Below are 26,718 nucleotides of genomic sequence, written 5' to 3'. Positions count from 1 at the left end.
TATTTGGAACCAGTCTGTTGTTCCATGTCCAGGTCTAACTGTTGCTTCCGGACCTGCATACAAATTTCTCAAGAGGCAGATCAGGTGGTCTGGTATTCCCATCTCTTTCAGAATTTTCCACAGTTCATTGTGATCCACAAAGTCAAAGGCTTTGGCCTAGTCAATAAAGCAGAAATAGATGTTTTTCTGGAACTCTCTTGCTTTTTCCATGATCCAGCGGATGTTGACAATTTGATCTCTGGTTCCTCTGCCTTTTCTAAAACCAGCTTGAACATCAGGAAGAGTAAGACTATAATTCACTCACTGTGGGCATATGTTATGTTTTCATGTGTGGGAGGTGTCAAGTATCTCAACTTTGGAAAACTGCGGAAGTTGAAGGACATTTCAGATGAAGAGCAACTGCTGTGCAATTAAAAAGGCAGGGGCCTCAGAGTCACAGGTGACTTCGTTCCTACTCGGGCTCTCCCGAGCCTCCATTCCTTCAAAGCTAAGGATGATTATATGTTGTCCTGGTAATTTGCTTCATTAGGGTCAAGAGCTGTAGGGTTGGGGAGAAGTTCTGATTTCTACCACTAGCCCTTTCTACTGTTTAACAGCTCCCCTTATGGCTGATATCAATGAAATCAGTAAAGCTGCAGATACAAAATTAACATACAAAATTCAGTAGCGTTTCCATACATTAACAATGAATTTTCTGAAAAAGAAACAAAGAACTTGATTCCACTGATAATAGCATCAAAAACAATAAAGTACTTAAAAATAAATTTAACTAAGGAGCTGAAAGATTTCTTATCTGAAATCTACAAGATATTAATGAAAGAAATTGAAAAAGACACAAAGTGGAAAGATATTCCATATTCATGGATTGGAAGAATTAATATAATTAAAATGTCAATACTACCAAACGACATCTATAGATTCAATGCAATCCCCATCAAGAGTCCGATGGTATTTTTTACAGATGTCAAAAAAACACTCCTAAAATTTATATGGAACCACAAAAGACCCTGAGTAGTCAAAGAAATTCTGAGGAAGAGGAAAAAAACAGGAGGCCTCACATCCCCTGATTTCAAGCTATAATATAAAGCTATTGAAATCAAAATAGTATGGTAGTGGCATTAAAAACCAATAGACCAGAACAGAATTGAGCCCAGGAAAAATACCCAAATATACACAGTCAACTAATATTTTGACAAAGGAGCCAAGAAAAGACAGTGGCTTCAACAAATGGTGCCAGGATAATTGAATGCTCACATAAAAGAATGAAACTGGACCTCTGTCTTCCATCATAGACAAAAGTTAACTAGAAAGGGATTAAAGATTTAAATATAAGTCCTGAAATCAGGTCTTATTTCTTCCTAGAAGAAATAAGGAATAAAGGAATAAACACAGGAATAACACTCCCTGACATGAGCCTTGGTGAAGATTTTTTGGATAGGATACCTAAGGCATAAGCCAAGAATGCAAAAATAAACAAGCAGGACCATATCAAACTAAAAAGCTTTTGTTAGCAAGCAAAAGAAACCATCAGCAATGTGAAAAAAAACAAAAAATGGAATGGGAAAAAATATTTCAAACTATGTATCTAATAAGGGGTTAATATCCAAAATATATAAAGAACTTACACAATTCAACGGCAAAAACCCAAATAACCCAATTAAAAACTGGGGGAAAGGCCTGAATAGATATTTTTCCAAAGCACAGTCACAAAGGTCACATGAAAAGAAGCTCAAGATCACAGCTATCAGGGAAATGCAAACTAAAACCACAATAAGATGCCCCTCATGCCTGTTAAAATGGTCACCATCAAAAAGACAAGAGACGAAACATGGTGGCACGCTCAGCTAAAGACCCCTCACGCTGCAGTGGAGAGCTGGCCCAGTCAAATTAAACAAACGGTGGCATGGATGCGGACTGCTGGTCCTCGAGCCCTCTTGGTAAATTGGTAAAGCCACTATGGAAAAACTGGATAAAGGAGCTTTGAAAAGTAAAAATAGAACTACCATATGATCCAGCTTTTCCACTTCTGGGTATGTTCCATGTCTGGTTGAATAGTGTGACTACTATTCAGTCATAAAAGACAGAAAATCCTACCATTTGCAACAACATGGGCGGACCTTGAATGCATTATGCTAACTGAAGTCAGTCAGTGAGACAAAGATAAATACTGTATGATCTCACTTACACGTGAAATCTAAAGCAAAACAAAACAGGGCTTCCCTGGTGGTACAGTGGTAAGAATCCTCCTGCCAATACAGGGACAGAGGTTCGATCTCCAGTCTGGGAAGATCCCACACGCTGCCGGGCAACTAAGGCCGGGACCCACAGCTCCTGAGCCCACGCTCTGGGGCCTGAGTGCGGCAACTCCTGAGCCCACGTCCCTAGAGCCTGTGCTCTGCAACAAGGGAAACCACAGCAATGAGAAGCTTGTGCACCACACCTAGGGAGCGGTGTCTGCTTGTCACGACTAGAGAAACCCCTTGAGCAGCAATGAAGACCCAGTGCAGCCAAAAATAATAAATATATAAAATGAAAACAAAACAGAACTCACAAAAAGAGATCAGACTTGTGGTTACCAGAGGCAGGAGGGTAGGGGAGAGGCCACTGGAGATGAAGGAACTTCCCTGGTTGTGTGGTTGTGGAAGTGGCACTGCTGGGGCTGGAACCGGGGCCATCCAGCCTCCGCGCCCACAGCCTTGACCATTCACTCTTCAAGCCCGCATCCCTGCATCACTGGAGTCAAACAGCCGGAAGCTCAGCTGGGTCCTCAAGTCCTGCCTGCTCCCTCCTAAGGATGTTGCTGCTGCTAAGTCGCTTCAGTCGTGTCCGACTCTTTGCGACCCCATGGACTGCAGCCTACCAGGCTCCTCCATCCATGGGATTTTCCAGGCAAGAGTACTGGAGTGGGGTGCCATTGCCTTCTCTGCCTAAGGATGTTAGGAGTCTGCATTTCCTCTCCACTCGCCGCATCACTCGATCCTAGCACTTGTAAGCGCTCCCGTGACTGCTGCAGCAAGAAGCAGCCCCTGCCTCCGGGGGACACTGCCAGTGTCCCTAGGCTCTCTGGAAATCAGTATCTCAGGAAGTCACCACATCACACCACACTGTTCAGCGCCCTCCCCTTCATCCACACCGTGACGGTTCTCAAACCTCAGTGCTCAAACCTCAGTGTGTAGACGGGTTGTGGAGCTGGAGGCATGCAGATTCCTGGTCCCTTTCCCAGAGATTCTGATTCTGTAAATGCAGCTTGGAATCCAGCAATTCTCATTTTTGCCAAGCACCCCAAGGAACTCAAGTGGTTTATGGGAAGCACAGGTATACAGATCAAAGTTTCTGCTTAGCAAGGAAACAGAACTTTGCTCTCTTCACTTTATTTCATGCTTCAGAAATGGAATCATTTTGGTTCCTCGAACTACTCAGTGTCTGATCTTCTTCCCCTTCGCCTAAATCTCCCCGTTCTTCCTCCTAACTGGCAGACTCTTTGTCCTTCAAAACCAGCTTAGGTTTAGGTGTCATCTCTAGAACCTTCCTTAACTCCCTGCTACCTGTCAGCCTCCCCATCCCGCCTGCCTCCGAAGGTGCTCCTTCTGAAGGCACCACATCCGTCATGTCTGTCCCCTTCTAGACTGTGGCCTCCCCCAGGTCAGGCTCTGATCCCTCTCTCTACATCGCCGCGCAGCCATGTGTCGGGCACACAGCAGAAGCTCAAACAGCAGAGTCCCATTTAACTAGGGGCTGGGTGACGAGGGACGAGAGGGAAAATGTAAGTCAAAACTACCCTGGAAGACCTTTTCTATTATCCAGAAAGTAATAGTTCACCTTGACAAATACACACGGGTGTTCAGGCATGTACACAGCATATCTATCATGTATCTGCCCTTACGTATCTGTTATAAACTGAACTGTATCTCCACAAAATTCATATGCTAAAGTCCAGTCTCAACCTCCAGTGCCTCAGAATGGAACTGCTTTTGGAGTTAAGATCTTTAGAGGTGATTAACTTAAAGCAAGGCCCTAATCCAGTATGACTTATGACTTATCCTTATGAGAAGAGGGAGAAACACCAGGAGTGTGTGAGCACAGGGGGATCCTTCAGAGGGCAAAGCGGCGAGCAGGCAGAGAGGCCTCCGGGGAAACCGAGCCCGCCGCCTCCTTCAGCCTGGGCTTTCAGCCTCCAGAACTGGGAGAAAATCAGTCTCCTCCGGTTTGCCACCCAGTCTGTGGTATTGTTATGGCGGCCCTAGCAAACTTAGACATCACCTTTACTTCATTAACAAACTTAGTGGACTTAGTGCTATATGCCAGGGACTGTACTAAGTGCCTCACAAATGTCTAAACATTTAAACACCAGCGCCAGTGTCCAAGGGTGCGTGTCTCAATGGGTAGGAGGGGAGAAGAGGGGATCCCCTTCCCCTGGGGCGGGGCTGGGCATTCAGAATATAACTGGGGGAAAAACCCCTAAGAGATATGTCTCTTTCCTCGGGTGAGACTCACAGGTGGAATGGTGACGATTGAAAATAGTAAAAGGACGGCCATCTTTAACTCAGCAGTTATTGCACATAGGCAAATGCCAGCCCTAAGAATTCCTGCTTGTTTCACCCCCGCGGCAACCTTAAGAATTAGGTAAGATTTCATTCCCTTTATGTTACCGGAGGAAACTGGGTTAAGAAGGGAGAATCAGGCCCAGATCCGGCCCTCTCGTCACTCTGCACACTGCCTGGGAAGCGGACCCAGGAACTTGGCTGGGGGAGGGGAGATTCCAAATGCAAGACTGAGTTTGCTCTTGATGCAGATCAATGGGGAGCAGCAAGGTCAATTGTTTTAGAAGAAAAGGCAGCAGGGAACATCTAACAGCCTTAATAACAGCTCAAGCAAAACAATGGCTGTGGATGATTTAGCTCTTCCAACACGCCAGGCATTAAGCTTGGAACTTTGAACAGTTCTGAGAAGCAGATATTTTTATCTTTTCTTTTTATGGACATGGAAACTGAAGCCCAGGGAAGCTGGGAGACCTGCCCAAAGTTGAAGCAAGTGGCAGAACCGGAGTGGCAGGCTTGGGTGGCTCCAATCCTATGCCACCCAGCCCACCCCCTCTGCTTTGGCAAGTGTCTCAACAGCCTCTGCACCCAACTGCGCAAATGGCCAGTAAATGGACCAGGGCCTCCACACGCTGAGAAGGCAGCCTGTTTGCTACATCACAGTCTTTACCAAGACTTATCCTAAAGAATAGTAAGCAATATAGAGTGTTAAATAATAAAGAGAAATGAATAATAAGTAGAGCAGCTCTTGCCCAAGAATGTTCCAAGGAGCCTTATTTTCCCAAGATGTCCACAGGAGAAGTGCTATGGTCAGAAGAGCTTGGAAGTGCTGCCTATTATCCCTCCACTGCCTGTGAGACTTGCAGTGCACGTCAGCAGATTCTGAAGGTACTTCGGCCAAAAAAAATCTGTTTCCCTCACTTAAGCTAAGCTTTCCCCAATCTGTCTGAACCACAGAACTGTTTTTCTACCTGTGTCGGTGGCCATAGCTTGAAGACCTTTTTAGAGACACTGCAGTGGAGGACTGAAGAGGCAGAAAGAGAAGCAAGTGGGAGCCACTTTTGGATACAGTAGCTAACATACAGACTTTTTTTTTCTTAAGAATTATCAAATTGTGAGGACTTCCCTGGCTGTCCAATGCTTAAGACTCCATGCTATCAATGCAGGGGGCCTGGGTTGGATACCTGGTCAGGTAACTAGATCTCACATGCCACGTGGCATGACACAAAATAAAAAAGAAAATTTTAATATATAATAAAAGAATTAGTAAAGTGGTGGTTGTTTACATTTAGTTTGTTTAGAAAATAAACACTTTAAAAAAAATCGGAGGCAATAAAGCTGACAAGGGAAGGACAATTTGCATTCCCAAATCTCTTGGCTCATTCTAAGCCTTCTTGCTTCCATCCCAACCCCATTCTATTCTCCAGGTCTCCACCCACCCTCTCCTCTTGAGGCTGCTCTCCAGCTACACGCAAATGGACATAACCACAGCTTGCAATGCACCATGCCCCTTGTCCCCAGGTCTTACAATGTGGAAGCAGTGACAAGCATCAGACCCTCTGCCCACAGTTACCTCCTGCGCTGGCACATTCCAGAGAAACCATGAAGTTATCTGATAGAAGCATATCTCTGCCTTTGGGTTAGGCAGAAGAACTCTAAAGACATTATTCCCAAGGTGGGGGAAAGATTGCCAACATTTCCTTTAAAATGTGAAGATTATGTACACACTGTTATATTTAAAATGGATAACCAAAAAGGACCTACAGTATAGCAAAGGGAACTGTGTTCAGTATTATGTAACAAAAGAATCTGAAAAGAATAGATAGATACATGTATATATGTAACTGAATCACTTTGCTGTACACCCAAAACTAACATTGTTAATCACCTACATTCAAATATGAAATAAAAAGCTAAAAAAAGAAAAAAAAAAACTGCTACCAAAAAAAAAGTCCAGATTATGAGTGCTGTATTTTTCTAACTCTGTTTTTGCTTATTTTCAGCTTCTGATTTTCCATAATAAATAGCAGCGCTGGCGTGGTGAAGGGGAGGAGAAGGAGGGGAAGAAAGAGGGAGGGGAGGGAGGAAGAGAGAGCAGGGAAGGAGGAGGGAAGAGGGAGCAGGAGGAAGGAAGAGAAGGACACAAACATTCTCCGGAGAAGTAGCCTGCATGAGCTCACCTAATAAAATACACCAGTTTATCTCCCACACAATCAGCCCGAGCTGCGACCTACCAAGTTGCAAGTCGACACTTCCCCAGTCCCGCCTTGAGCCAAGCAAAATCCCGCATGCGGCCGCCACGCCGCCCGCCCCTTACCCACTCGGAAGATCAGGTCGTCTTCGATGGGGTTCTCTTTTCGCTTCCCGGTGCTGTACATGCTGGCGGGCCTCTTGACAGCTTTCTGCTTCACATGGCCGCTGCCAGGAGACTTCACGCGCCGCTTCACACCCTCGGTGGTGGGGGACACATCCGCCGAGCGGATCACCTTCAGCTTGAACGGGCTGCCGCGGATGTGCTGGTCGTAGAGCCGCAGCGACAGCGTGAAGTCGCCCTCCTTCTGCACGGTGTACAGGAACTCGTACGTGCCGTTCTTGTTGTCCAGGATCTCCCCATCGGCCACGCTGCCGTCGGGCGTGCTCAGCTCCGCCGTGAGGTAGGCGTTGCCCGTTTTGCACAGCTCGCCGTCTTTGTCCTTGGTTGTTATGGTAACAGACATGGGCTGCCCAATGATGGTCTGCCGCAGCCCCTCGCCCGTTGCCACCGTCTCGGAGGCGACGGCGTTGGTGGTTAGAATCGTCCCGAGGTTGTGGATGGACTTCTTGAGCCCCTCGGTCTCCACGATGAAGTCCAGTTGGTCGTTTTCTCGCGGGTGCAGCGGGAAATCTTGGTCCGCCAGTTCATTGAGCTTCTCGCTCATCTGCTTCTTCACCAGCAGCACCTCCGTCTCCGTGCCGTGGTTCAGGGCCTGTGCCGTGAAGTTGCTGCAGCTCTTGATGCTCTCCTGCCCCTCGAGCAGGGTGTCCAGCTGCGACTGGAGGACCTGCGGGGAAAGCGAGCCGCTGAGCGCCGCCCACGGCGTGCCCCGCGGCGAGGTTCCGTTTAACCCAGTGAACCCGGCTGTAATGCTAAATCCTAAATCGCCTTCCCAGCCCCTTCTCTTTCCTGTCCTCCTCGCCTCATCTCTCCCACACACATATTTCTGGGATCATGTGTCTGGGGTGAGCTGAAACGTCACCCAGAGCGTGGCGACAGAGTGCTATGCCTGACATCTGAAGTATTCATTACTCAGTCTCTTTCCTTAATGTTCAAAGTTCTCCTGTCATCAGCTCAAGGAACAGAAACCAGACAAATGAAAGCTCCGCATCTGAATATCAGAAGCTTTTATCCCTGGTTTTGTGATGGGACGTGCAGAGTTAAACAGAGGCTGCAGTCAGGGTTCACTCTGAAGTTGACTAACAGGTTGGTGTGGGTGAGAGAGTCATCAAGAGACTATTAGACATTATAATTAAGGAAGGAAAACAATCCAGTTTAACCCTAAATCCTGAAAGTATTACTTTATATTCAACCTTGTCTTTTATGTAGTCAAGTTATAAAGTAGTACTTAAAGCCACAGAATCAGTTTTGGTGAAAACAGGAAGGAAAACATAGCTGGAAACAGGAAAAAATATGCTCTTAAGTAAAAGCTGCTGCTGCTGCTAAGTCGCTTCAGTCATGTCTGACTGTGCGACCCCATAGACGGCAGCCCACCAGGCTCCCCCGTCCCTGGGATTCTCCAGGCAAGAACACTGGAGTGGGTTGCCATTTCCTTCTCCAATGCATGAAAGTGAAAAGTGAAAGTGAAGTCGCTCAGTCCTGTCCAACTCTTAGCAACCCCATGGACTGCAGCCCACCAGGCTCCTCCGTCCGTGGGATTTTCCAGGCAAGAGTACTGGAGTGGGGTGCCATTGCCTTCTCCAAGTAAAAGCTACTCTTTACCAAACAACAGTGACACTCAAGAACCCATCTGAGTCCCCTCTGCTGCTGGTGGAACAGTAAGCTGGCGTCAGGGAGGCCCAGGATCAAGCCTCCTATGGGATGTCCTAAGAATGGCTGGAGTCTTACTTTGTGTTTGAGGCCATAGTTGACTTCCAGCTCCATGAGCAGCACACTCTTGCGCACGTTTAAAGTCTTCTGGAGTTCATCAAAGGTAGAATGGATGTCGTCCACAATACTGGCCTTCTGGTTGGTTAACTGATGGATGATTTCCGAGATGAACTGAAGAGCTGAATCTATTTCTGGGAGCCTGGAGGACAGTTGTCAGAGGTCGTTATTCTAGTAACATCCACAGGGAAATAGTAAAACAAAAACAAAACTATCCAAACACTATATTTTGTCAAGAAACATTTTCTTTGCCTTTCATCATCTTTAAAAAGTAAAAACTGAAGAACAGAATCATAAGACATGCCATAATCACTGCCTTTGAGAAAAGAGATTTTGAGGATCCATGTCTTATTTCAATCTACCTCAGTCATTTATTTATAATTGATGGTACAAAACCTCAAAGCTCTCAGAACCCCTCGGATTTTTCTCCCACTCTAAATCAGGCATACTCTACAGTGGACAAGCACAAGGTCCCACTGTATTGCACAAAGAGCTCTATTCAAAATCCTATGATACAGCAAAATGGAAAAGATTATTATGTATTACAGGATGCTTAACAGCATCCTTTCCTCTACTCCTCCCCCACACACAGTTGTGACACCAAATTGTCTCCAGACATTGCCAGTGTCCCCTAGGGGATATCATGGCCCATGCCCGAGGACCACTGTTCTAAATAGACAGCTATATCTTTTTCCCCCATCACATGAAAAACTGACCCAAACTCAGAGTTTCCTGTGAACTTCTTGCAAGTTTCCAAATTCTTTTAATTAGTACAGAACAGCCACACTTTTCTCACTTCAACTATTGGTAAAGATTTATTTTCAGCTGGCTCTTTATTTCCTCCCTTTGATCTTTCTCATATCACACAGCTACCCTGTTCCTTCATCTCCTTGCCAAATAAAGAGCCTGGAGGCAAGGAAGCAGAAGGAACACTGAGCAATCGCTGCTGAGACCTTTTTGCTGGGCTCAAGCAGAGAGGAGCCAGTCACAGCTGGCATAATGGCCTGTAAGTGAGTCAAGAACAGTAGCTAAGAAAGGCTCTTCAGAAAGCCTGGTTTCAGGCACCAATTTCAGAGATCTGAGAGCATTTTCCTCGAGTATATTTTGTTCATTTAATCATACAAAGGTGCTGAAAGAAAAGCCTACTTATAACAAGGGGATTGGAATTTTACCAAAGGGCAGGGGATCACCCTTATCGCTCACTAGTTTATGACCACAGAGCTGTGATCAAAGGAGAATTTACTTAGGTGACATGAACCTTCTATCCCACTGGGACATGAAACCCGGAGGCCGCAGGCGGCCGGCCGTGAGCGCGGAGGGGGTGTGCACACCTTCTGTTGGCGGCGTCCAGCTGCACCTGGAGCGAAGCCTTGTGCTGCTCCACCACGTCCTTGAGGGGGACGGTGGGGTGCTCCGCGTGCTCCCCCTCTGTGCACTCCCGACACATGGCGGTCTCACAGGACTGGCAGTAGAAGTCCATCACCTGCGGGCGACACAAGAGCGGCTCCCGTTCTCGGCCATGGACTGAGCTCTGACCAGGCGCTGGGTCTTCCCCAGCACGCACTCAGTAATTCCCACAGCCTCCCTGGGATCCAGCATCACAGGAGAAAAGGGAAGATAAACTTTTGTGTGCCAGGTCTCAAACAGAGGTGGATGGGATTCCAGAGCAGCTGCTACAGGCACAAACTCAGCTGTTCTTGGCCACTGCCCCAAGGCAGAACAGCGCAGTGCTGTGGTTCTCAGGTATTTGAGTCTCAGGACTCCTTTGCACGCTTTATAAATGACTGAGAGCTCGAAATGCTTTTTGTTTATGTGAGTTATATCTACAGCTGCTTGTATTAAAAGTGGAAACTGAGAAACATTCCAGATATTAATTCATCAAAAGCAAAACTAAGCCCCATTAAATATGAACATAAATAATATGATTTATGCAAAGTATATTTTGCAAAACAGAAAATCCTGTGAGAAGAATGGCACTGCTTTTCATATTTGAAAATCTCTTCAGGGTCTGGCTTCACAAAAGACAGCTGGATTCTCGTATCTGTTTGTGTTCAGTCTGTCTTGAAAGCACATGCCATACAGTCTCTGGAAAATGCCACTGTATACTCTTGAGACATTGGGAGTGAAAAAGGTAAATAATGCTTAGTATTATCATACAGTTGTGATCTTGTGGATCCCCTGAAGCGGTCTGGGGACCCATGAGAGTTCCTGGGTGGCACCTTGAGAACTGCTGCTGTTTGGATAAGAGATGAGCGGGACAGAACACTTTGCATCCTGGCTCCGCCACTTCCCATGACCTCACCGTGTCTCAATTTTCCCTCTGTCAAATGGAGACAATTGTGCAACCTACTAACCTATTTCACAGGGCTGCTATGAGGGTTCAGGGAGTAATTTGCACAAAGAACTCAGACGATGCCTGGCACTGACAAACAGTAAGTTCCTAAGCAGTAGCAGCGATGATAATGATGATGATATCATTTGCTTACTTGAAAATAAAACCACTTTATCCTGATTAAAGATGAACTCTTGGTAATAATATAACATAAAGCCTGAAAGTTTCTTTGTGAAAGCATTCCCCTTATTCTCTCAGCTGGAAATAACTTTTTCCAATATTGAATTCCCAAAGCACTTTGAAGGGGGGGATTTTTTTCTTGAAGTATAACACACACACACAAAAATGGCATAAATCCTAACACAGATTGATTGATTTTTTCATAAAGTGAATGCACTCACTAAAGCAATTTTATTCATATCCCTTTTATGAAATATTTATAAGATTTTAAGTTACTGAGCACTGAAACAACTCAGAGCCTAGGTAATTCCTTACACATAGTAGGTATAATAATACTGCTGAATGTATGAACTGTATGCTGTTTATAAGAGATTCACTTTAGGTTAGAAAGTAAAAAGATGGAAAAAGATATTCCATGAAAATAGTAACCAAAAGAGAGCTGGAGCAGCTATTCTAATATTAGACAAAATGGACTGTAAGACAAAAGTTGTTATAACAGACAGAAAGAAAGAAAGAAAAGAAAGAAGAAAAAGTGAAGTTGCTCAGTCATGTCCGACTCTTTGCGACCCCATGGACACCAGGCTCCTCCATCCATGGGATTTTCTAGGCAAGAGTACTGGAGTGGGTTGCCATTTCCTTTTCCAGGGATATAACAGACAGAAAAGGACTATCAACTATACTTAAATTAAATAAGGACATTAATAATGACAAAATGGTCAATCTGTCAAGAAGAGATGACAATTATTAACAAAGCAAAAACTGATAGAACTGAAGGGGGAAATGGACAGTTCAATAATAATGGCTGAAGATTTCAATATTGAACTTTCAGTAATGATAGAACTATTAGATGGAAGATCAGTAAAGAAATAGAGAATTTGAAAAACATTATAAGCCAACTTGATTTAACATCTACATATAGAACATTCTGTTCAATAACAATGCATTTTTGCCAGGTACACGTGGAACATTTTCCACAATAAACCATATACAAAAGTCTCAATAAATTTTAAATGACTGAAATCATATAAAGTATCTTCTCTGGCTATAATGGAATGAAATTAGAAATCAGTAACAGAAGGAAATCTGGAAAATTAACAAATATGTGGAAATTAAATAACATACACTTAAATAATGAGTCAAAGAAAAATTACAAAGGAAATTAAAAAATAGCTTGAGATTTTTTTATTTAAAAATAACAACATGCCAAAATTTGAGAGACAGTACTCAGAGCAAATTTTATAGCTGTAAATGTCTACAATGAAAAAGAAGATCTCAAATCAATAAACCTAAGCTTCCACCCGAAGGAACTAGAAAAAGAAGAACTAAACCCAAAGCAAGCAGAAGAAAGGAAACAAAGATCAGAGTGGAGAATAGAAAACCAATCGCAAAATCAATGAAACCAAAAGTTGGTTCTTTGTAAAGATCAACAAAATTGACATAATACTATGGACTGTTGTAGGTCAATAGATTAAATAACCTAGATAAAATGGATAAATTCCTAGAAACACAGAATCTACCAAAACTAACTCCAAGAAGAAATAGAACATATGAATAGACCTATAGTAAGTAAAGAGACGAATCAATATTCAAAAAACCTCCAACAAAGAAAAGTCCGGGCCAAGATGGCTTCACGGGTGATTTCTACCAAACATTTAAGAATAATTAACACCAATCCTCAAAGTCTTCAAAAAGTAGAAGAAAAGGGAACATTTATTCATTCTAATAGGCCGGTAATATACTGACATCAAAGCCAAAAACATCATGGAAAAAGAAAATTATAGACTAATATTGCCTATGAAAATAGGTGCAAAAATCCTTTACAAAATACTGGTAAACTTAATCCAGCTGCATATTAAAAGGACTAAACACATGACCAAGTGGAATTTATTTCCGAAATGCAAGGGTGGCCCACATACAATCATCAATATATGTAATACACCATGGTAAGAGGATGAAGGGAAGAAAACCCATATGATCATATTAGCAAATGCAAAAAAAAGTACTGACAATACCAACATCCTTTCATGATAAAAAACACGCTTATCAAATTAGAAGGAAAATTCCTCAACTTGAAAAAGGGAATTTACAAAAACCCACAGCTTCTTTAATGGTAATTCCCTAAAATCAGAAATAAGAAAAGGATGTCCACTTTTGCCGCTTCTTTTTTTTTCACTTTGTCACTTCTTTAACAATGTACTGGAAATTTTAACCGGAGCATATAGGCAAGAAAAAATAAATAAAATGCATCCAAATTGGAAAAGAAGTAAAAATTTCTCTTTTCAGAGATGACTTATATATGGAAAATCCCCAAGAATACACACATGCACACACATACATACAATACAATATTAGATCTAACAAGTTAATTCAGTAAAGTTTTAGGATACAAGATCAAACAAACAAGAATCAGTTGTATTTCTATCCACTAACAACAAAAAATCAAAAAATGAATATAAGAAAATTCCATTATAATAGCATCCAAAAGAATATAAAATATTTAAAGAATAAATTTAACCAAGATAGTGTAAGACTTATACACTGAGAACTACAGAATATTGTTGAAAAAAATTAAAAAATAATGGAAATAAATGGAGAGATATCTTATGCTTATGACTTCGAACACAATATTGTTAAGAGCACAGTATTCCCCAAACTGATCTACAAATTCAATGAAACAGCTATCAAAAGTCTAACTTCTTTTTTCACAGAAGTGAACAAGCTGTTCCTAAACTAATACAGATTGCACTGGGACCCTGAATCGCCAAAACAATCTTAAAAAAGAGTTTGAAGAGCAAAATTGGAAGGCTTATATTTCTAAATTTTGAAACTATGAAGCTAGCGTAATTAAAATTGTGTGTTACCAGCATAAGAACAGGCATATAGATCAATGGAATAGAATTGAGAGTTCAGAAGTAAAACAATACATTTATGGTCAATTGATTGTTGACAAGGATGCCAAGACCACTCAATGAGGGAAACAGTTTTTTCAAGAAATAATGTCAAAGCCACTGGATATCGACATGTAAAAGAATGAAGCTGAAACCTTACTTCACTGCATATATAAAAATTAACCCAAAATAGATTAACAACCTAAATGTAAGGGCTAAAACTATAAAAATCCTGGGAAAAAACCCATAGGGTTAACTCTTCATGACCTTGGACTTGGCAACATATTCCTGGATATGACACAAAAGCACAAGCCAAAATAAAAAAGATAAATTGGACTTCATCAAATAAAAAACCTGTGTATCAAAGGGCAGTAACAGAAACATAAAAGGAATGGGGAAAATATTTCCTAGTTATACATCTGATAAGGATGCAGTATCCAGAACATATTTAAAAACCCTGTAACTCAAGAACCCAATTCAAAAATTGTCAAAGGAATTAAATAGACATTTCTTCAAAGAAGCTAAATGAATGGCCTATTTTCACAGGAAAATACTTTCAACATCATTAGTCACTAAAAAAATGCAAATCAAAAACCACAATGAGACATCACAGCACCTAGGAGGGCTAGACTCAAAAAATCAGGTAATAACAAGTGTTGGTAAGATTATGGAAAATCAGAACTCTCACGCTTTGCTGGTGTTCAACTCTACCATATGACCCAGCAATCCATACGTGAATGTGCTGTAAAGCAGCTTTATTCATAACAGCTCAAAGTGGAAAGTGGAAACAACCCAAATATCCATCAACTCATGAACAGATAAATGAATTGTGGTAAATTATTTAGCCATAAAGAAACGAATAATGTTCTAATATTCACTACAATATAGATGAACCTTGAAAACATTATGCTAAATGACAGAAGCTGGACTCAAAAGGCCACATATTGTAGGACTGCATTTATATCAAATGTCCATAATGGACAGATGCTTAGAGACAGAAAGCAGGTGGCGGGTGCCAAGGGTTGGGGTGGGGGGAAGGGATGAAGAATGACTGCTTAACAGGTACACAGTTTCTCTGGAGGATATAATGAAAAACTTCTGGAATTAGATAGTAGTGATGTTTGCACAACGTTTTTAATATACTAAGAAGGACTTCAGTGGTGGTTCAGTGGTAAAGAATCCAGCTGCCAACGCAGGAGATGTGGGTTTGATCCCACGTGCTGTGGGTCAGCTGAGCCCACGTGCTGCAGTTACTGCTCCACAAGAGAAGCACCGCAATGAGAAGCCCACACACCACAGTGAAGAGGAGCCCCCGCTCGCCACAGCGAAGATCCAGTGCAGCCAAAATAAAAAGTGATGAAAACAGGGACTTTGCTGGCGGTACAACGGTCAGCCCTTCCAATGCAGAGGGTACAGGTCAGGGAGTTAAGATTCCACATGCCTCTTGGCCAAAAAGACAAATCATAAAACACAGTATTGTAACAAATTCAGTAAAGACTTTTTAAAAAGATCCACATCAAGTAAAAATCTAAAAAATTAATAAAGTAGTTAGAAAGTTGAATTTTATGTTAAGTGATTTTTACCTCAATTAAAAAATATTGTATCTTTGAAGAGACAGCAGCAGACCTGCGTAACTGTCCCTGGTACCGAGTCCTAGTTGTTTCCTGGGAAGCAAAGGCCCTGAAATCATTTTGAAACATCAACAACTAGTTATTCTCTAATGCTTGTCGTTGTTTCTGTCAGCTTTGACTCAAGCTGAGACCTCATTGTAGGAGTGAGCGACCCAGCGGAGCTCATCCATCTTGGGTGAGATAACCCTGGTGCTCCCAGTGCTGGGTGGCCTGGATGAACTTGTGGCTACTGACAGGTAGTCAACGTTTGGGTTCATTAGAAGAGAGGATGGCAGGACTATATGCATAATAGCCAGCTGTAAAGGATGGTCAGGGCCTTGCAGCCAATTTGGAAGTGGGGGCTGATTCTTGGCAAGACATTCTTCATGAGGATCTCTCCTTCACACCTCTTAACATCCTCCTTAGTAAGGCACCAAAGCCAGCAACAACAGGGCTTAAGGATTATTTGTGCTTTGGGACTTTAAGACATGAGCTCAACTGTCTGGTTTAAGTGCAAGGAACCTCTTAAATCACTGACCATTATTCCCATTTTTCTTTGTATCTGAACAATGCAGTTGTGGCAGTTTAATTAGGAGAGTCACAGCACTTCAAGTAAACGACAGGCTTTCATCCACATGTGCTAACCAGCACCAGGCAGTTTATGTCGGCAACATCCTGCTTCATTGTTAATTACCTGCTTTTATTAACCTTCAGATGCTTGAATTGTTTTTAAAGATTTGCCCATGGCAATTAACCGCAGCCAATTATCTGTGATATTGCATGCATTTGGCTTGAATATGCAATGAGAACCCCTGTTTCAAAGCAGCGGCAGTGAACTCCTAGGATCCATGATGGAACAATAGAATGATTAAAGAAGCACAGTTCATTTTCCAAGGCCTCTTGCTGGTTTACACATCTTACGATTCCAAAGAATCATAATGACTCAGCATGGAGAAAGTGCTCAAAACACCTCCAGGAGGATCTGACTCTTCAGAGTTAATTTTCAATGTGATGTGATGTGATATTTTTGGTAGAGAAACAAGGGAAAGTTTCACCCAAAGGCTTCTTTACCTTTGCTGGAATTAGCATCTTTGAGAGTGTTTCTTCTTAGCAGTCTGTGACATCCAAGGGTCTCTATTGCTTAGGCATGATCAGAAAACAATCTTGAAGAATTATTTGTGACACTTAACATTTATTTCCTCCTACGATTATCAAATGTTCATATCTCTTCTGACTTTCTTAAAGTTCTGTGCTCATTTTCTGATACTCATATTTTTCTTAATAAGTGCTCTTACATGGTAAAAGTTTGCTGGAGTATTTAAATAAGAATTGTACAGCTACTTTCATAAACTTAGTGACTCAAAGTTTTCTTATGTCTTCACTAGATTTTGGTGTCAAGAGTTATGAGTATATCATAGGTGAATTTGGGAGCTCCCTACCTTTTTTATGGTTCAGAAGTATACATACTTTGAATCAGAATCATGTCTGATTTATACAAGTTTGAAGGCATTCAGTGTTTGTTTGCTTTTTTTTAATATTTTTACTTACTTGGCTGCACTGGGTCTTAGTTGTTGCCTGTGGGATCTAGTTGCCCCATCAGGGACCGGATCTGCCCCACCCCAACTCCCGCACTGCCCCCCACCTCCATCTGTGAGGGCAGGAAAGTCCCGAAAGCATTCAGTTTCAAATTAACTTTCACCGGTTTCTTTTTTTTTTTTTTTGAAGTTTTAGGTCACCTTGGGTTTTTTTGATCATTTTTAGTTTCCTAGGTAATGATCTATTTCATTCAGGCTTTCAATATCTTAGTCTTTAGCAGAGAATTCACTTGCTAATTTTAAAATCTTTTAATCTCTTTATTAGTCTCAATTAATTTATATTTACCATTTGGTGCTCTATCAACTTATTTAATTAATAAAAAAGAATTCAGCTCTTGGATTTATTCATCAATACAATTGTTTCAAGATTTTCAAACTCTCCAAGGTTGTCTTTATTATTTTCATTTCTTTTGTGTTCCATATATTTATTTTATTGTTCTTTTCCTAACTTCTTGAAATGGAATATTTTTAAATAAAATAAAATACTTAAACCTATACAATTTTCTGAGTATAGACATGACTTTATCTTATACATTTAACAAAGTTTCCACTTTCAATATTTTGTAAAGAGCCTAATTTTTCTGTTTTCTTTGGTTAAATAATTATAAGCTTTTTAAAAAGATTTGAAGTCTCTTTGTAACATGTTACTAATGTAATTTTAGTTCATTGTGGTGTAGGAACTTGGTCTATACAATGAGAAAATAAAATAATTTTTTTAAGTGACTTATATGATCAATTTGAATTGCTCAAATTCTCACCATCTTAATAGCTTAGTTCAACAGATTTTAGTATATGCCTTTTTATTTGTGGGGGGTAGATTCTAAAGGGGCTTCCCAGGTAGCGCCAAAGGTAAAGAACCCACCTGCCAATGCAGGAGACAAAAAGACATGAGTTTGATCCCTGGGTATGGGAGATCCCTTGGAGTAGGAAATGGCAACCCACTCCAATATTCTTGCCTGGAAAATTCCATGGACGGAGGAGCCTGGCGGGCTACAGTCCATGGGGACTCAAAGAGTCAGACACGACTGAGCACAAACACACACAGAGATGATCAAGTAAAAGACTACTCTTTTCTCCGAAATTCATCCTTCATTCTCCAAATCCACTAATGCCCTTCTTGTTCTGTTATCATCTCTCATTTGGACAACTGAGTACCAAACAGAACTGGTGTTGCAGCCTCCAATCTCTGCTTCTGTGTTCCTCCACAATGCCACATACCCATCTCCTGTTTAAAAGGTTTGAATGCTTCCTCACTGCCCATGGAGTGTAGGTCAGACCTTTCCTTGGTGACACCCCCAGCCCATCACAATTTCTCTCCAGGCTCAGCCCTGTATTCTGTGGCCCACCAGTGTTCCACCTCACGGGCGCATCGCCGTGCTCCAGCTGTGCTGGGCCGGGAGCTCGTTCCTGAATTCCACGACACACCTGGCGTTCCTTAGTGATGTAATCTTTTTAGCTACCATTATTTATCATTCCACATGGTTGTCTTTTGCACCCCATTTTGGACCCAGGTCTACAGCAGTCTCCTAATGTTTCTAAAATGGTGCTTCTCTATCAAGTCAGATCCGCAGAAAGTTCCTTGCCTGGACTACACTTTAAAGAAATTCTTGTATGTGATAGAGACACCTTATCAGCCTAGTATTTAGATTGTGGGCCCCAGGAGGAGACAGTCTTAGCATTCACTAACAGCTGTGGTTATAAGAAGGCGCCCTTCAAGTTCCCTTTACAAAACTTACATGGTAACACTCCCTTGGAGTACAGTGCACAGAAAACCTATAGTTATTGAGAGCCTGGTATGGTTGCCATTTCTTTCTCCAGGGGATCTTCCCTGACCCAGGGATCAAACCCGGGTCTCCTGCACTGCAGGCAGATTCTTAACCAACTGAGCTACAAAGGAAGTCCATGCTTTCAATTACATAATTAAAAATGTAACACACAATGTCTTTCTTGTTTTGGCTACCAAAAAACTCAGGATGCTATTTCCTCTCATCTAGCATTTATGATGTGTCAACTAGCTGTGTGACTTAAACTGGTCAATTCTCAGTTTCTTTATCTATAAAATGAAAGTAACCAATACCTACTTTACACAAAGAAATGTGTGATAAGCCAAGCATGGTGTCTGGTCACTTGTTCAAAAATACATACTCTTGGCTTCTGAGAAACTGAACACTACAATGCACAGTGGTTGGACCATGTAAAAACAGAATTCTGACCACAATCTGCCCATGAAACCAAGCGCTGTATCTCCAAGGAAACAACCCACACCAACCAGTATCCTCAAGGAAACAACCCACACCAACCTCTGTATCCACAAGGAAACAACCCACACCAACCCCTGTATCCACAAGGAAACAACCCACACCAACCCCTGTATCCACAAGGAAACAACCCACACCAACCTCTGTATCCTCAAGGAAACAACCCACACCAACCCCTGTATCCACAATGAAACAACACACACCAACCTCTGTATCCTCAAGGAAACAACCCACACCAACTCCTGTATCCACAAGTAAACAACCCACACAACCCCTGTATCCTCAAGGAAACAACCCACACCAACCTCTGTGTCCTCAAGGAAACAACCCACACCAACCCCTGTATCCACAATGAAACAACACATACAACCCCTGTATCCTCAAGGAAACAACCCACACCAACCCCTGTATCCACAAGGCAACAACCCACACCAACCCCTGTATCCACAAGGAAACAACACACACCAACCCCTGTATCCACAAGGCAACAACCCACACCAACCCCTGTATCCACAAGGAAACAACACACACCAACCCCTGTATCCACAAGGCAACAAACCACACCAACCCCTGTATCCACAAGGAAACACCTCAGACCAACCCCTGTATCCACAAGGAAACAACCCACACCAACCTCTGTATCCACAGGAAACAACCCACACCAACCCCTGTATCCACAAGGAAACAACCCACACCAACCTCTGTATCCTCAAGGAAACACCTCAGACCAACGCCTGTATCCACAAGGCAACAACCCACACCAACCCCTGTATCCACAAGGAAACAACCCACACCAACCCCTGTATCCACAAGGAAACACCTCAGACCAACCCCTTTATCCACAAGGCAACAACCCACACCAACCCCTGTATCCACAGGAAACAACCCACACCAACCCCTGTATCCACAAGGAAACAACCCACACCAACCCCTGTATCCACAAGGAAACACCTCAGACCAACACCTGTATCCACAAGGCAACAACCCACACCAACCCCTGTATCCACAAGCAAACAACCCACACCAACCCCTGTATGCACAAGGAAACACCTCAGACCAACTCCTGTATCCACAAGGCAACAACCCACACCAACCCCTGTATCCAAAGGAAACAACCCACACCAACCCCTGTATCCACAAGGCAACAACCCACACCAACTCCTGTATCCACAAGTAAACAACCCACACAACCCCTGTATCCTCAAGGAAACAACCCACACCAACCTCTGTGTCCTCAAGGAAACAACCCACACCAACCCCTGTATCGACAATGAAACAACACATACAACCCCTGTATCCTCAAGGAAACAACCCACACCAACCCCTGTATCCACAAGGCAACAACCCACACCAACCCCTGTATCCACAAGGAAACAACCCACACCAACCTCTGTATCCACAAGGAAACACCTCAGACCAACCCCTGTATCCACAAGGCAACAACCCACACCAACCCCTGTATCCACAGGAAACACCTCAGACCAACCCCTGTATCCACAAGGCAAAAACCCACACCAACCCCTGTATCCACAAGGAAACAACCAACACCAACCCCTGTATCCACAGGAAACAACCCACACCAAACCCTGTATCCACAAGGAAACAACCCACACCAACCCCTGTATCCACAAGGAAACAACCCACACCAACCCCTGTATCCACAAGGAAACAACCCACACCAACCCCTGTATCCACAAGGAAACAACACACACCAACCCCTGTATCCACAGGAAACACCTCAGACCAACCCCTTTATCCACAAGGCAACAACCCACACCAACCCTGTATCCACAAGGAAACAACCCACACCAACCCCTGTATCCACAAGGAAACACCTCAGACCAACCCCTGTATCCACAAGGAAACAACCCACACCAACCCCTGTATCCACAAGGAAGCAACCCACACCAACCTCTGTATCCACAAGGAAACAACCCACACCAACCACTGTATCCACAAGGAAACAACCCACACCAACCCCTGTATCCACAAGGAAACACCTCAGACCAACCCCTGTATCCACAAGGAAACAACCCACACCAACCCCTGTATCCACAGGAAACACCTCAGACCAACCCCTTTATCCACAAGGCAACAACCCACACCAACCCCTGTATCCACAAGGAAACAACACACACCAACCCCTGTATCCACAAGGAAACAACACACACCAACCCCTGTATCACAAGGAAACAACCCACACCAACCCCTGTATCCACAAGGAAACACCTCAGACCAACGCCTGTATCCACAAGGAAGCAACCCACACCAACCTCTGTATCCACAGGAAACAACCCACACCAACCCCTGTATCCACAAGGAAACAACCCACACCAACCTCTGTATCCACAAGGAAACACCTCAGACCAACCCCTGTATCCACAAGGAAACAACCCACACCAACCCCTGTATCCACAGAAAACACCTCAGACCAACCCCTGTATCCACAAGGAACACCTCAGACAAACCCCTGTATCCACAAGGCAACAACCCACACCAACCCCTGTATCCACAGGAAACAACCCACACCAACCCCTGTATCCACAAGGAAACAACACACACCAACCCCTGTATCCACAAGGAAACAACCCACACCAACCCCTGTATCCACAAGGAAACAACCCACACCAACCCCTGTATCCACAAGGAAACAACCCACACCAACCCCTGTATCCACAAGGAAACACCTCAGACCAACCCCTCCATCCACAAGGCAACAACCCACACCAACCCCTGTATCCACAAGGAAACAACCCACACCAACCTCTGTATCCACAAGGAAACACCTCAGACCAACCCCTGTATCCACAAGGCAACAACCCACACCAACCCCTGTATCCACAGGAAACACCTCAGACCAACCCCTGTATCCACAAGGAAACAACCCACACCAACCCCTGTATCCACAAGGAAACAACCCACACCAACCCCTGTATCCACAGGAAACAACCCACACCAACCCCTGTATCCACAAGGAAACAACCCACACCAACCCCTGTATCCACAAGGAAACAACCCACACCAACCCCTGTATCCACAAGGAAACAACCCACACCAACCCCTGTATCCACAGGAAACAACCCACACCAACCCCTGTATCCACAAGGAAACAACCCACACCAACCCCTGTATCCACAAGGAAACAACCCACACCAAATCTGTATCCTTAAGGAAACACCTCGAACCAACCCTTGTATCCACAAGGAAACAATCCACACCAACCCCTGTATCCACAGGGAAACAACCCACACCAACCCCTGTATCCTCAAGAAAACAACCCAGGAAGCCAGGCTTCCGTAAGTCACACTGCTTCTCTGGCAATAATCCCCAAAGGTAAATGATAACTTCTGCAACAACTGGCCCCCAAAAGCTAGGAGTTATAACTGACAGCTTCTGTAATTTTTGTCTCTGCCTTCAACTTAGGACCAAGCGGAGAAAGTCAGATCTGCACCGGAGCAGTCACATAGAGTGCCCCCTTCTCATTAGTCCTCCTCCCGCCTCCCCGGCTAGCCACTCCCCATCAGGGCACACCTGAAGCCTCCTCCTTTTTCCAGAGAGAGCTTCCCCACTCGTCTGCCTGACTCTGACAGAACACAGGTGATGGTCCTGCTCTTTGTTTCAGCAAGTGCTGAGTAAGTAGCCTTTGCTTTTCCTCATCTGGCTGGTCTCTTTTGATATGTACACTTCCATGCGTAAGGCACTGTGCTGAGTGCCAGCGGTATGATGAGCAACACGGCCTCTCCCTCTGGGAGCTCACTCTCGAAGGAGAGCCAGCAAATACACAGATGGAGGCAGGCAGAACACTGTGAATGTCATGAAGGAAACCAAGACAGTGGTGAGCAGCGGGTAGCTGGCAGTCAGAGGTGGTCTGCCTCAGATGGTGGGCTAGACAGGACTGCTCTGTGGCGGAGAGCTGTGAGCTGAGGCACAGAGGGTGAGAATAAGCTGGCCACACAAACGGAGCAAAGAGCATTCCAGGCGTAAAGGACCAGAGAACAGTAAGGGCCCAAGGTGGGAAACCACTCGGCAGGTTCTAGGAGGCGAGTGAGACTGAGGCACGGCGGGAAAAGAGTAAACGAACAATTATTAGCTATGGCTCATAGTTGTTGCTTTGCTAACAACCTCTGTTGCCTCAGTTCAGCTTGAAAACACTCTGAAGACAACTTATCCATCTATCTATTCATGCGTTTGGCTGCCCCAGGTCTTAGCTGCGGCACTTGGGAGCGCCATCTCTCTTGCAGCGTGTGCAATCTCGTTTTTCAGCTGTAGCATGTGCCCTCCGCATTGGGCACTCACAGTCTTAGCCGTTTGACCGCCATGGAAGTCCCAGTTTCACACACTTTTGAAGTGGTCAGTATGTTTTTGAAAAGAGAAATAAGTCATTGTGTATGTGTGTTAGTTGCTCAGTGGTGTCTCTGACTCTTTGTGACCCCATGGACTGTAGCCTGCCAGACTCCTCTGGCCGTGCAATTTTCCAGGCCAGAATACTGGAGTGGGTTGCCATTCCCTTCTCCAGGGGATCTTCCCAACTCAGGGATTGAATCCACATCTGCTACATCTTTACCCTTTACTGTCTGAGTCACCAGGGAAGCCATCATTAATTAGAAACAATTTTAACAGCTAATATTTATCAAGAGCTTACTGTATTTTCTAGGACTTAAATATTTAATTCTCTACTTAATCCTGTATGGTAGACTACTATTACTTTCTTTCTACTGATGAGGAAGTGGAACAGAGAGTTTAGTAAATCTGTCAAAGCTTTGCCAAAGCTGACATAGGAAATGAGTTGCAGAGCAGGATTTGAATCAGCTGGCCGTCAGCTGCTGTGCAATGCTGCCTCTTCAGGCTACACAGCTCCTGTGACTCCTCTTTTGATGAACACACAGGTCCTCCTGAATATGTAACAGTTACTATGCTTGCTGATAGCAGGACACAGTCTGGACTCCAGTCTATAATCTCTTATCAGGGATTCACATAACTTCAGATTATTTATGATTAAGTAACAGGATCTACGGAGAAGGCGATGGCACCCCACTCCAGTACTCTTGCCTGGAACATCCCATGGATGGAGGAGCCTGGAAGGCTGCAGTCCATGGGGTTGCTAAGAGTCAGACACGACTGAGTGACTTCACTTTCACTTTTCACTTTCATGCATTGGAGAAGGAAATGGCAACCCACTCCAGGGTTCTTGCCTGGAGAATCCCAGGGATGGGGGAGCCTGGTGGGCTGCCATCTATGGGTCACACAGAGTTGGACAAGACTGAAGCGACTTAGCAGCAGCAGCAGCAACAGGATCTAATGGAGCATGAGAAAAATTTCCCTCACAAGAAAAATAAAACACTGTAACATTCTAATAATCATTCTCAGTTTGCAGAACTTATCTACTATTTAATCTCTATCCATAATTTATAACACAGATGTTTCTATGGGTCAAAGTATGCCCAGCTGGCAAATAGTTGTGAGTTTGCCCTCCTGGGGAAACCAACAATTAGTGCAGAGTGAACACAATGAAAATTGATTTTATTATTCACATAAATTTGGTCAGAGAAAGGAAGCAGGCAAAATAATCTGAGGATGGTAAAGGCATTGTTAACCACTCCTTTTCCAGGTAGAGTCCTGTTTCAGAGTTGATACCCTCTGATTGCCCCCAGCCTCCCCCGTCAAGCAGCCCCTCAGTCAGGATTGACCCGCAGGGCCTCACTTACATTCCCATCGTGGTTTGGGCATGACAGAGGCTTCCCTGCAGCCACGGCGGTGACGGTCTCCAGAATGGAGGACTCCTCAGCGCTGCTGCCTGGAGATCGCTGCAGCACGTCCATCAGGTTTGTGATGAAGAAGTTGTTCTGGAGCGCGGCCACCCCCTTCTCGGGCAGGATGGAGGTCTGGCGGCACACCGGGCAGGAGAGGGTTAAGCTGTGGGCGGGAATGTAGTTCTGCAGGCACCTGTCCAGGAGCAGAAGCGGGGCTGTTAGTAGGGCTCCTGCGGTAGGTACAAAGCTGCTCTGCATAAACTTTTGTTGTGGTCTCCTTCGCTAGAAAAAGTGCTTTTCTGAAGTCAACAGGTCACATTACATTGGACTGGTCAGCCATCTGGACAAGTGATGCTCAAGGAAAATCTCATTGATTCCAGTACTCTTTCCTGGGAAACCCCATAGACAGAGGAGCCTGGTAGGCTACAGTCCAAGGGGTCACAAAGAGTTGGACATGACTGAGCAACTTCAGTTTAGTTTAGTTTGGTACTGTTTCAAAGAGCTTTGCCACACAAGCAAAGTATGGTCCATGGTGAGCATCATTGGCCTCACCAGGGAGCTTGGAAAAAATGCAGACTCCAACTCACAGGGCCCACTCCAGGTCTGATGAATCAGACTCCCAAGCAATCTGTATGCCCATTTGAGGTTAAGAAGCATTGGCCTAGAGTGGCTGGTATGGCATTCACGAATTTGTGGAATTTTACACAAATTGGGGGAAACATGTCACTTTTTGTTCTTGTTAGCATTGACACTCTGTACACACAAGATCATAAGCAGACTTCAGATATTAAAAACACATCGAAGTGGAAATGCTTTGTTTGAAATGGGGATGGGACATATCATCTCTTCTTACCTCTCCTTAAGAGCCATCAATTTCTTTCACCTAATCAGCAAAGAAAGAGAGAGAGCGCCAAGTGGTGTCCAACTCTTGTGATCCCATGAACCTGCCAGGAGTCCGCCAGGCTCCTCCGTCCATGGGATTCTCCAGGCAAGAATACTGGAGTGGGTTGCCATTCCCTTCTCCAGGGGAACTTCCCCACCCAGGAATGAAACCAGGTCTCCCGCAATGCAGGCAGAAGCTTTACTGACTGAGCTACGCCACATTAATAATGATGGACCCACACACTTGTCACTAAATATAAAGTATAGTGGGCCCTTGCACAATGTGGGAGTTAGGGGAGCTGACCCCCGGTGCAGTGGAAAATCCAAAAATCCACCCATGACTCAGAGCCAGCCCTTCAATTAGCCAGTTCCTACACATCCAGGGTTTACACCTACAGATTCAACCATCCACAGATCTTGTCATTCTGTAGTATTGACTACTGAAAACAATATGCAAATGATAAACTCATGAGGTTCATGTGTTTGAGGGTCAACTGTACTTCCAACGATCCTGGGAACACTTTTAAATGTATGAAGAAACACA

At 44.0% G+C, this 26,718-nt stretch overlaps 1 protein-coding gene across 10 annotated transcripts in view; it reads right to left on the bottom strand.

Annotated features, from left to right (window-relative positions):
- Nucleotides 1-26,718, bottom strand: part of TRIM2 (tripartite motif containing 2) — a 189,633-nt gene that overhangs the window by 27,548 nt on the left and 135,367 nt on the right. For all 10 annotated transcript variants that reach the window (XM_025268199.3, XM_025268196.3, XM_025268195.3 and 7 more), the window contains 4 exons: nt 25,248-25,485; nt 10,011-10,162; nt 8,641-8,821; nt 6,856-7,579 (listed from right to left, as the gene is read on the bottom strand). In XM_025268199.3, the coding sequence (XP_025123984.1) occupies nt 6,856-7,579; nt 8,641-8,821; nt 10,011-10,162; nt 25,248-25,485 (1,295 nt within the window). The remainder of the gene's footprint in view (nt 1-6,855; nt 7,580-8,640; nt 8,822-10,010; nt 10,163-25,247; nt 25,486-26,718) is intronic.

The sequence above is a fragment of the Bubalus bubalis genome, chromosome 17 (assembly GCF_019923935.1).
Source record: "Bubalus bubalis isolate 160015118507 breed Murrah chromosome 17, NDDB_SH_1, whole genome shotgun sequence".
Classification (NCBI taxonomy): domain Eukaryota; kingdom Metazoa; phylum Chordata; class Mammalia; order Artiodactyla; family Bovidae; genus Bubalus; species Bubalus bubalis.
The sequence above is the reverse complement of the archived record's forward strand: the minus strand, read 5'-3'. Positions and strand labels throughout refer to the sequence as shown.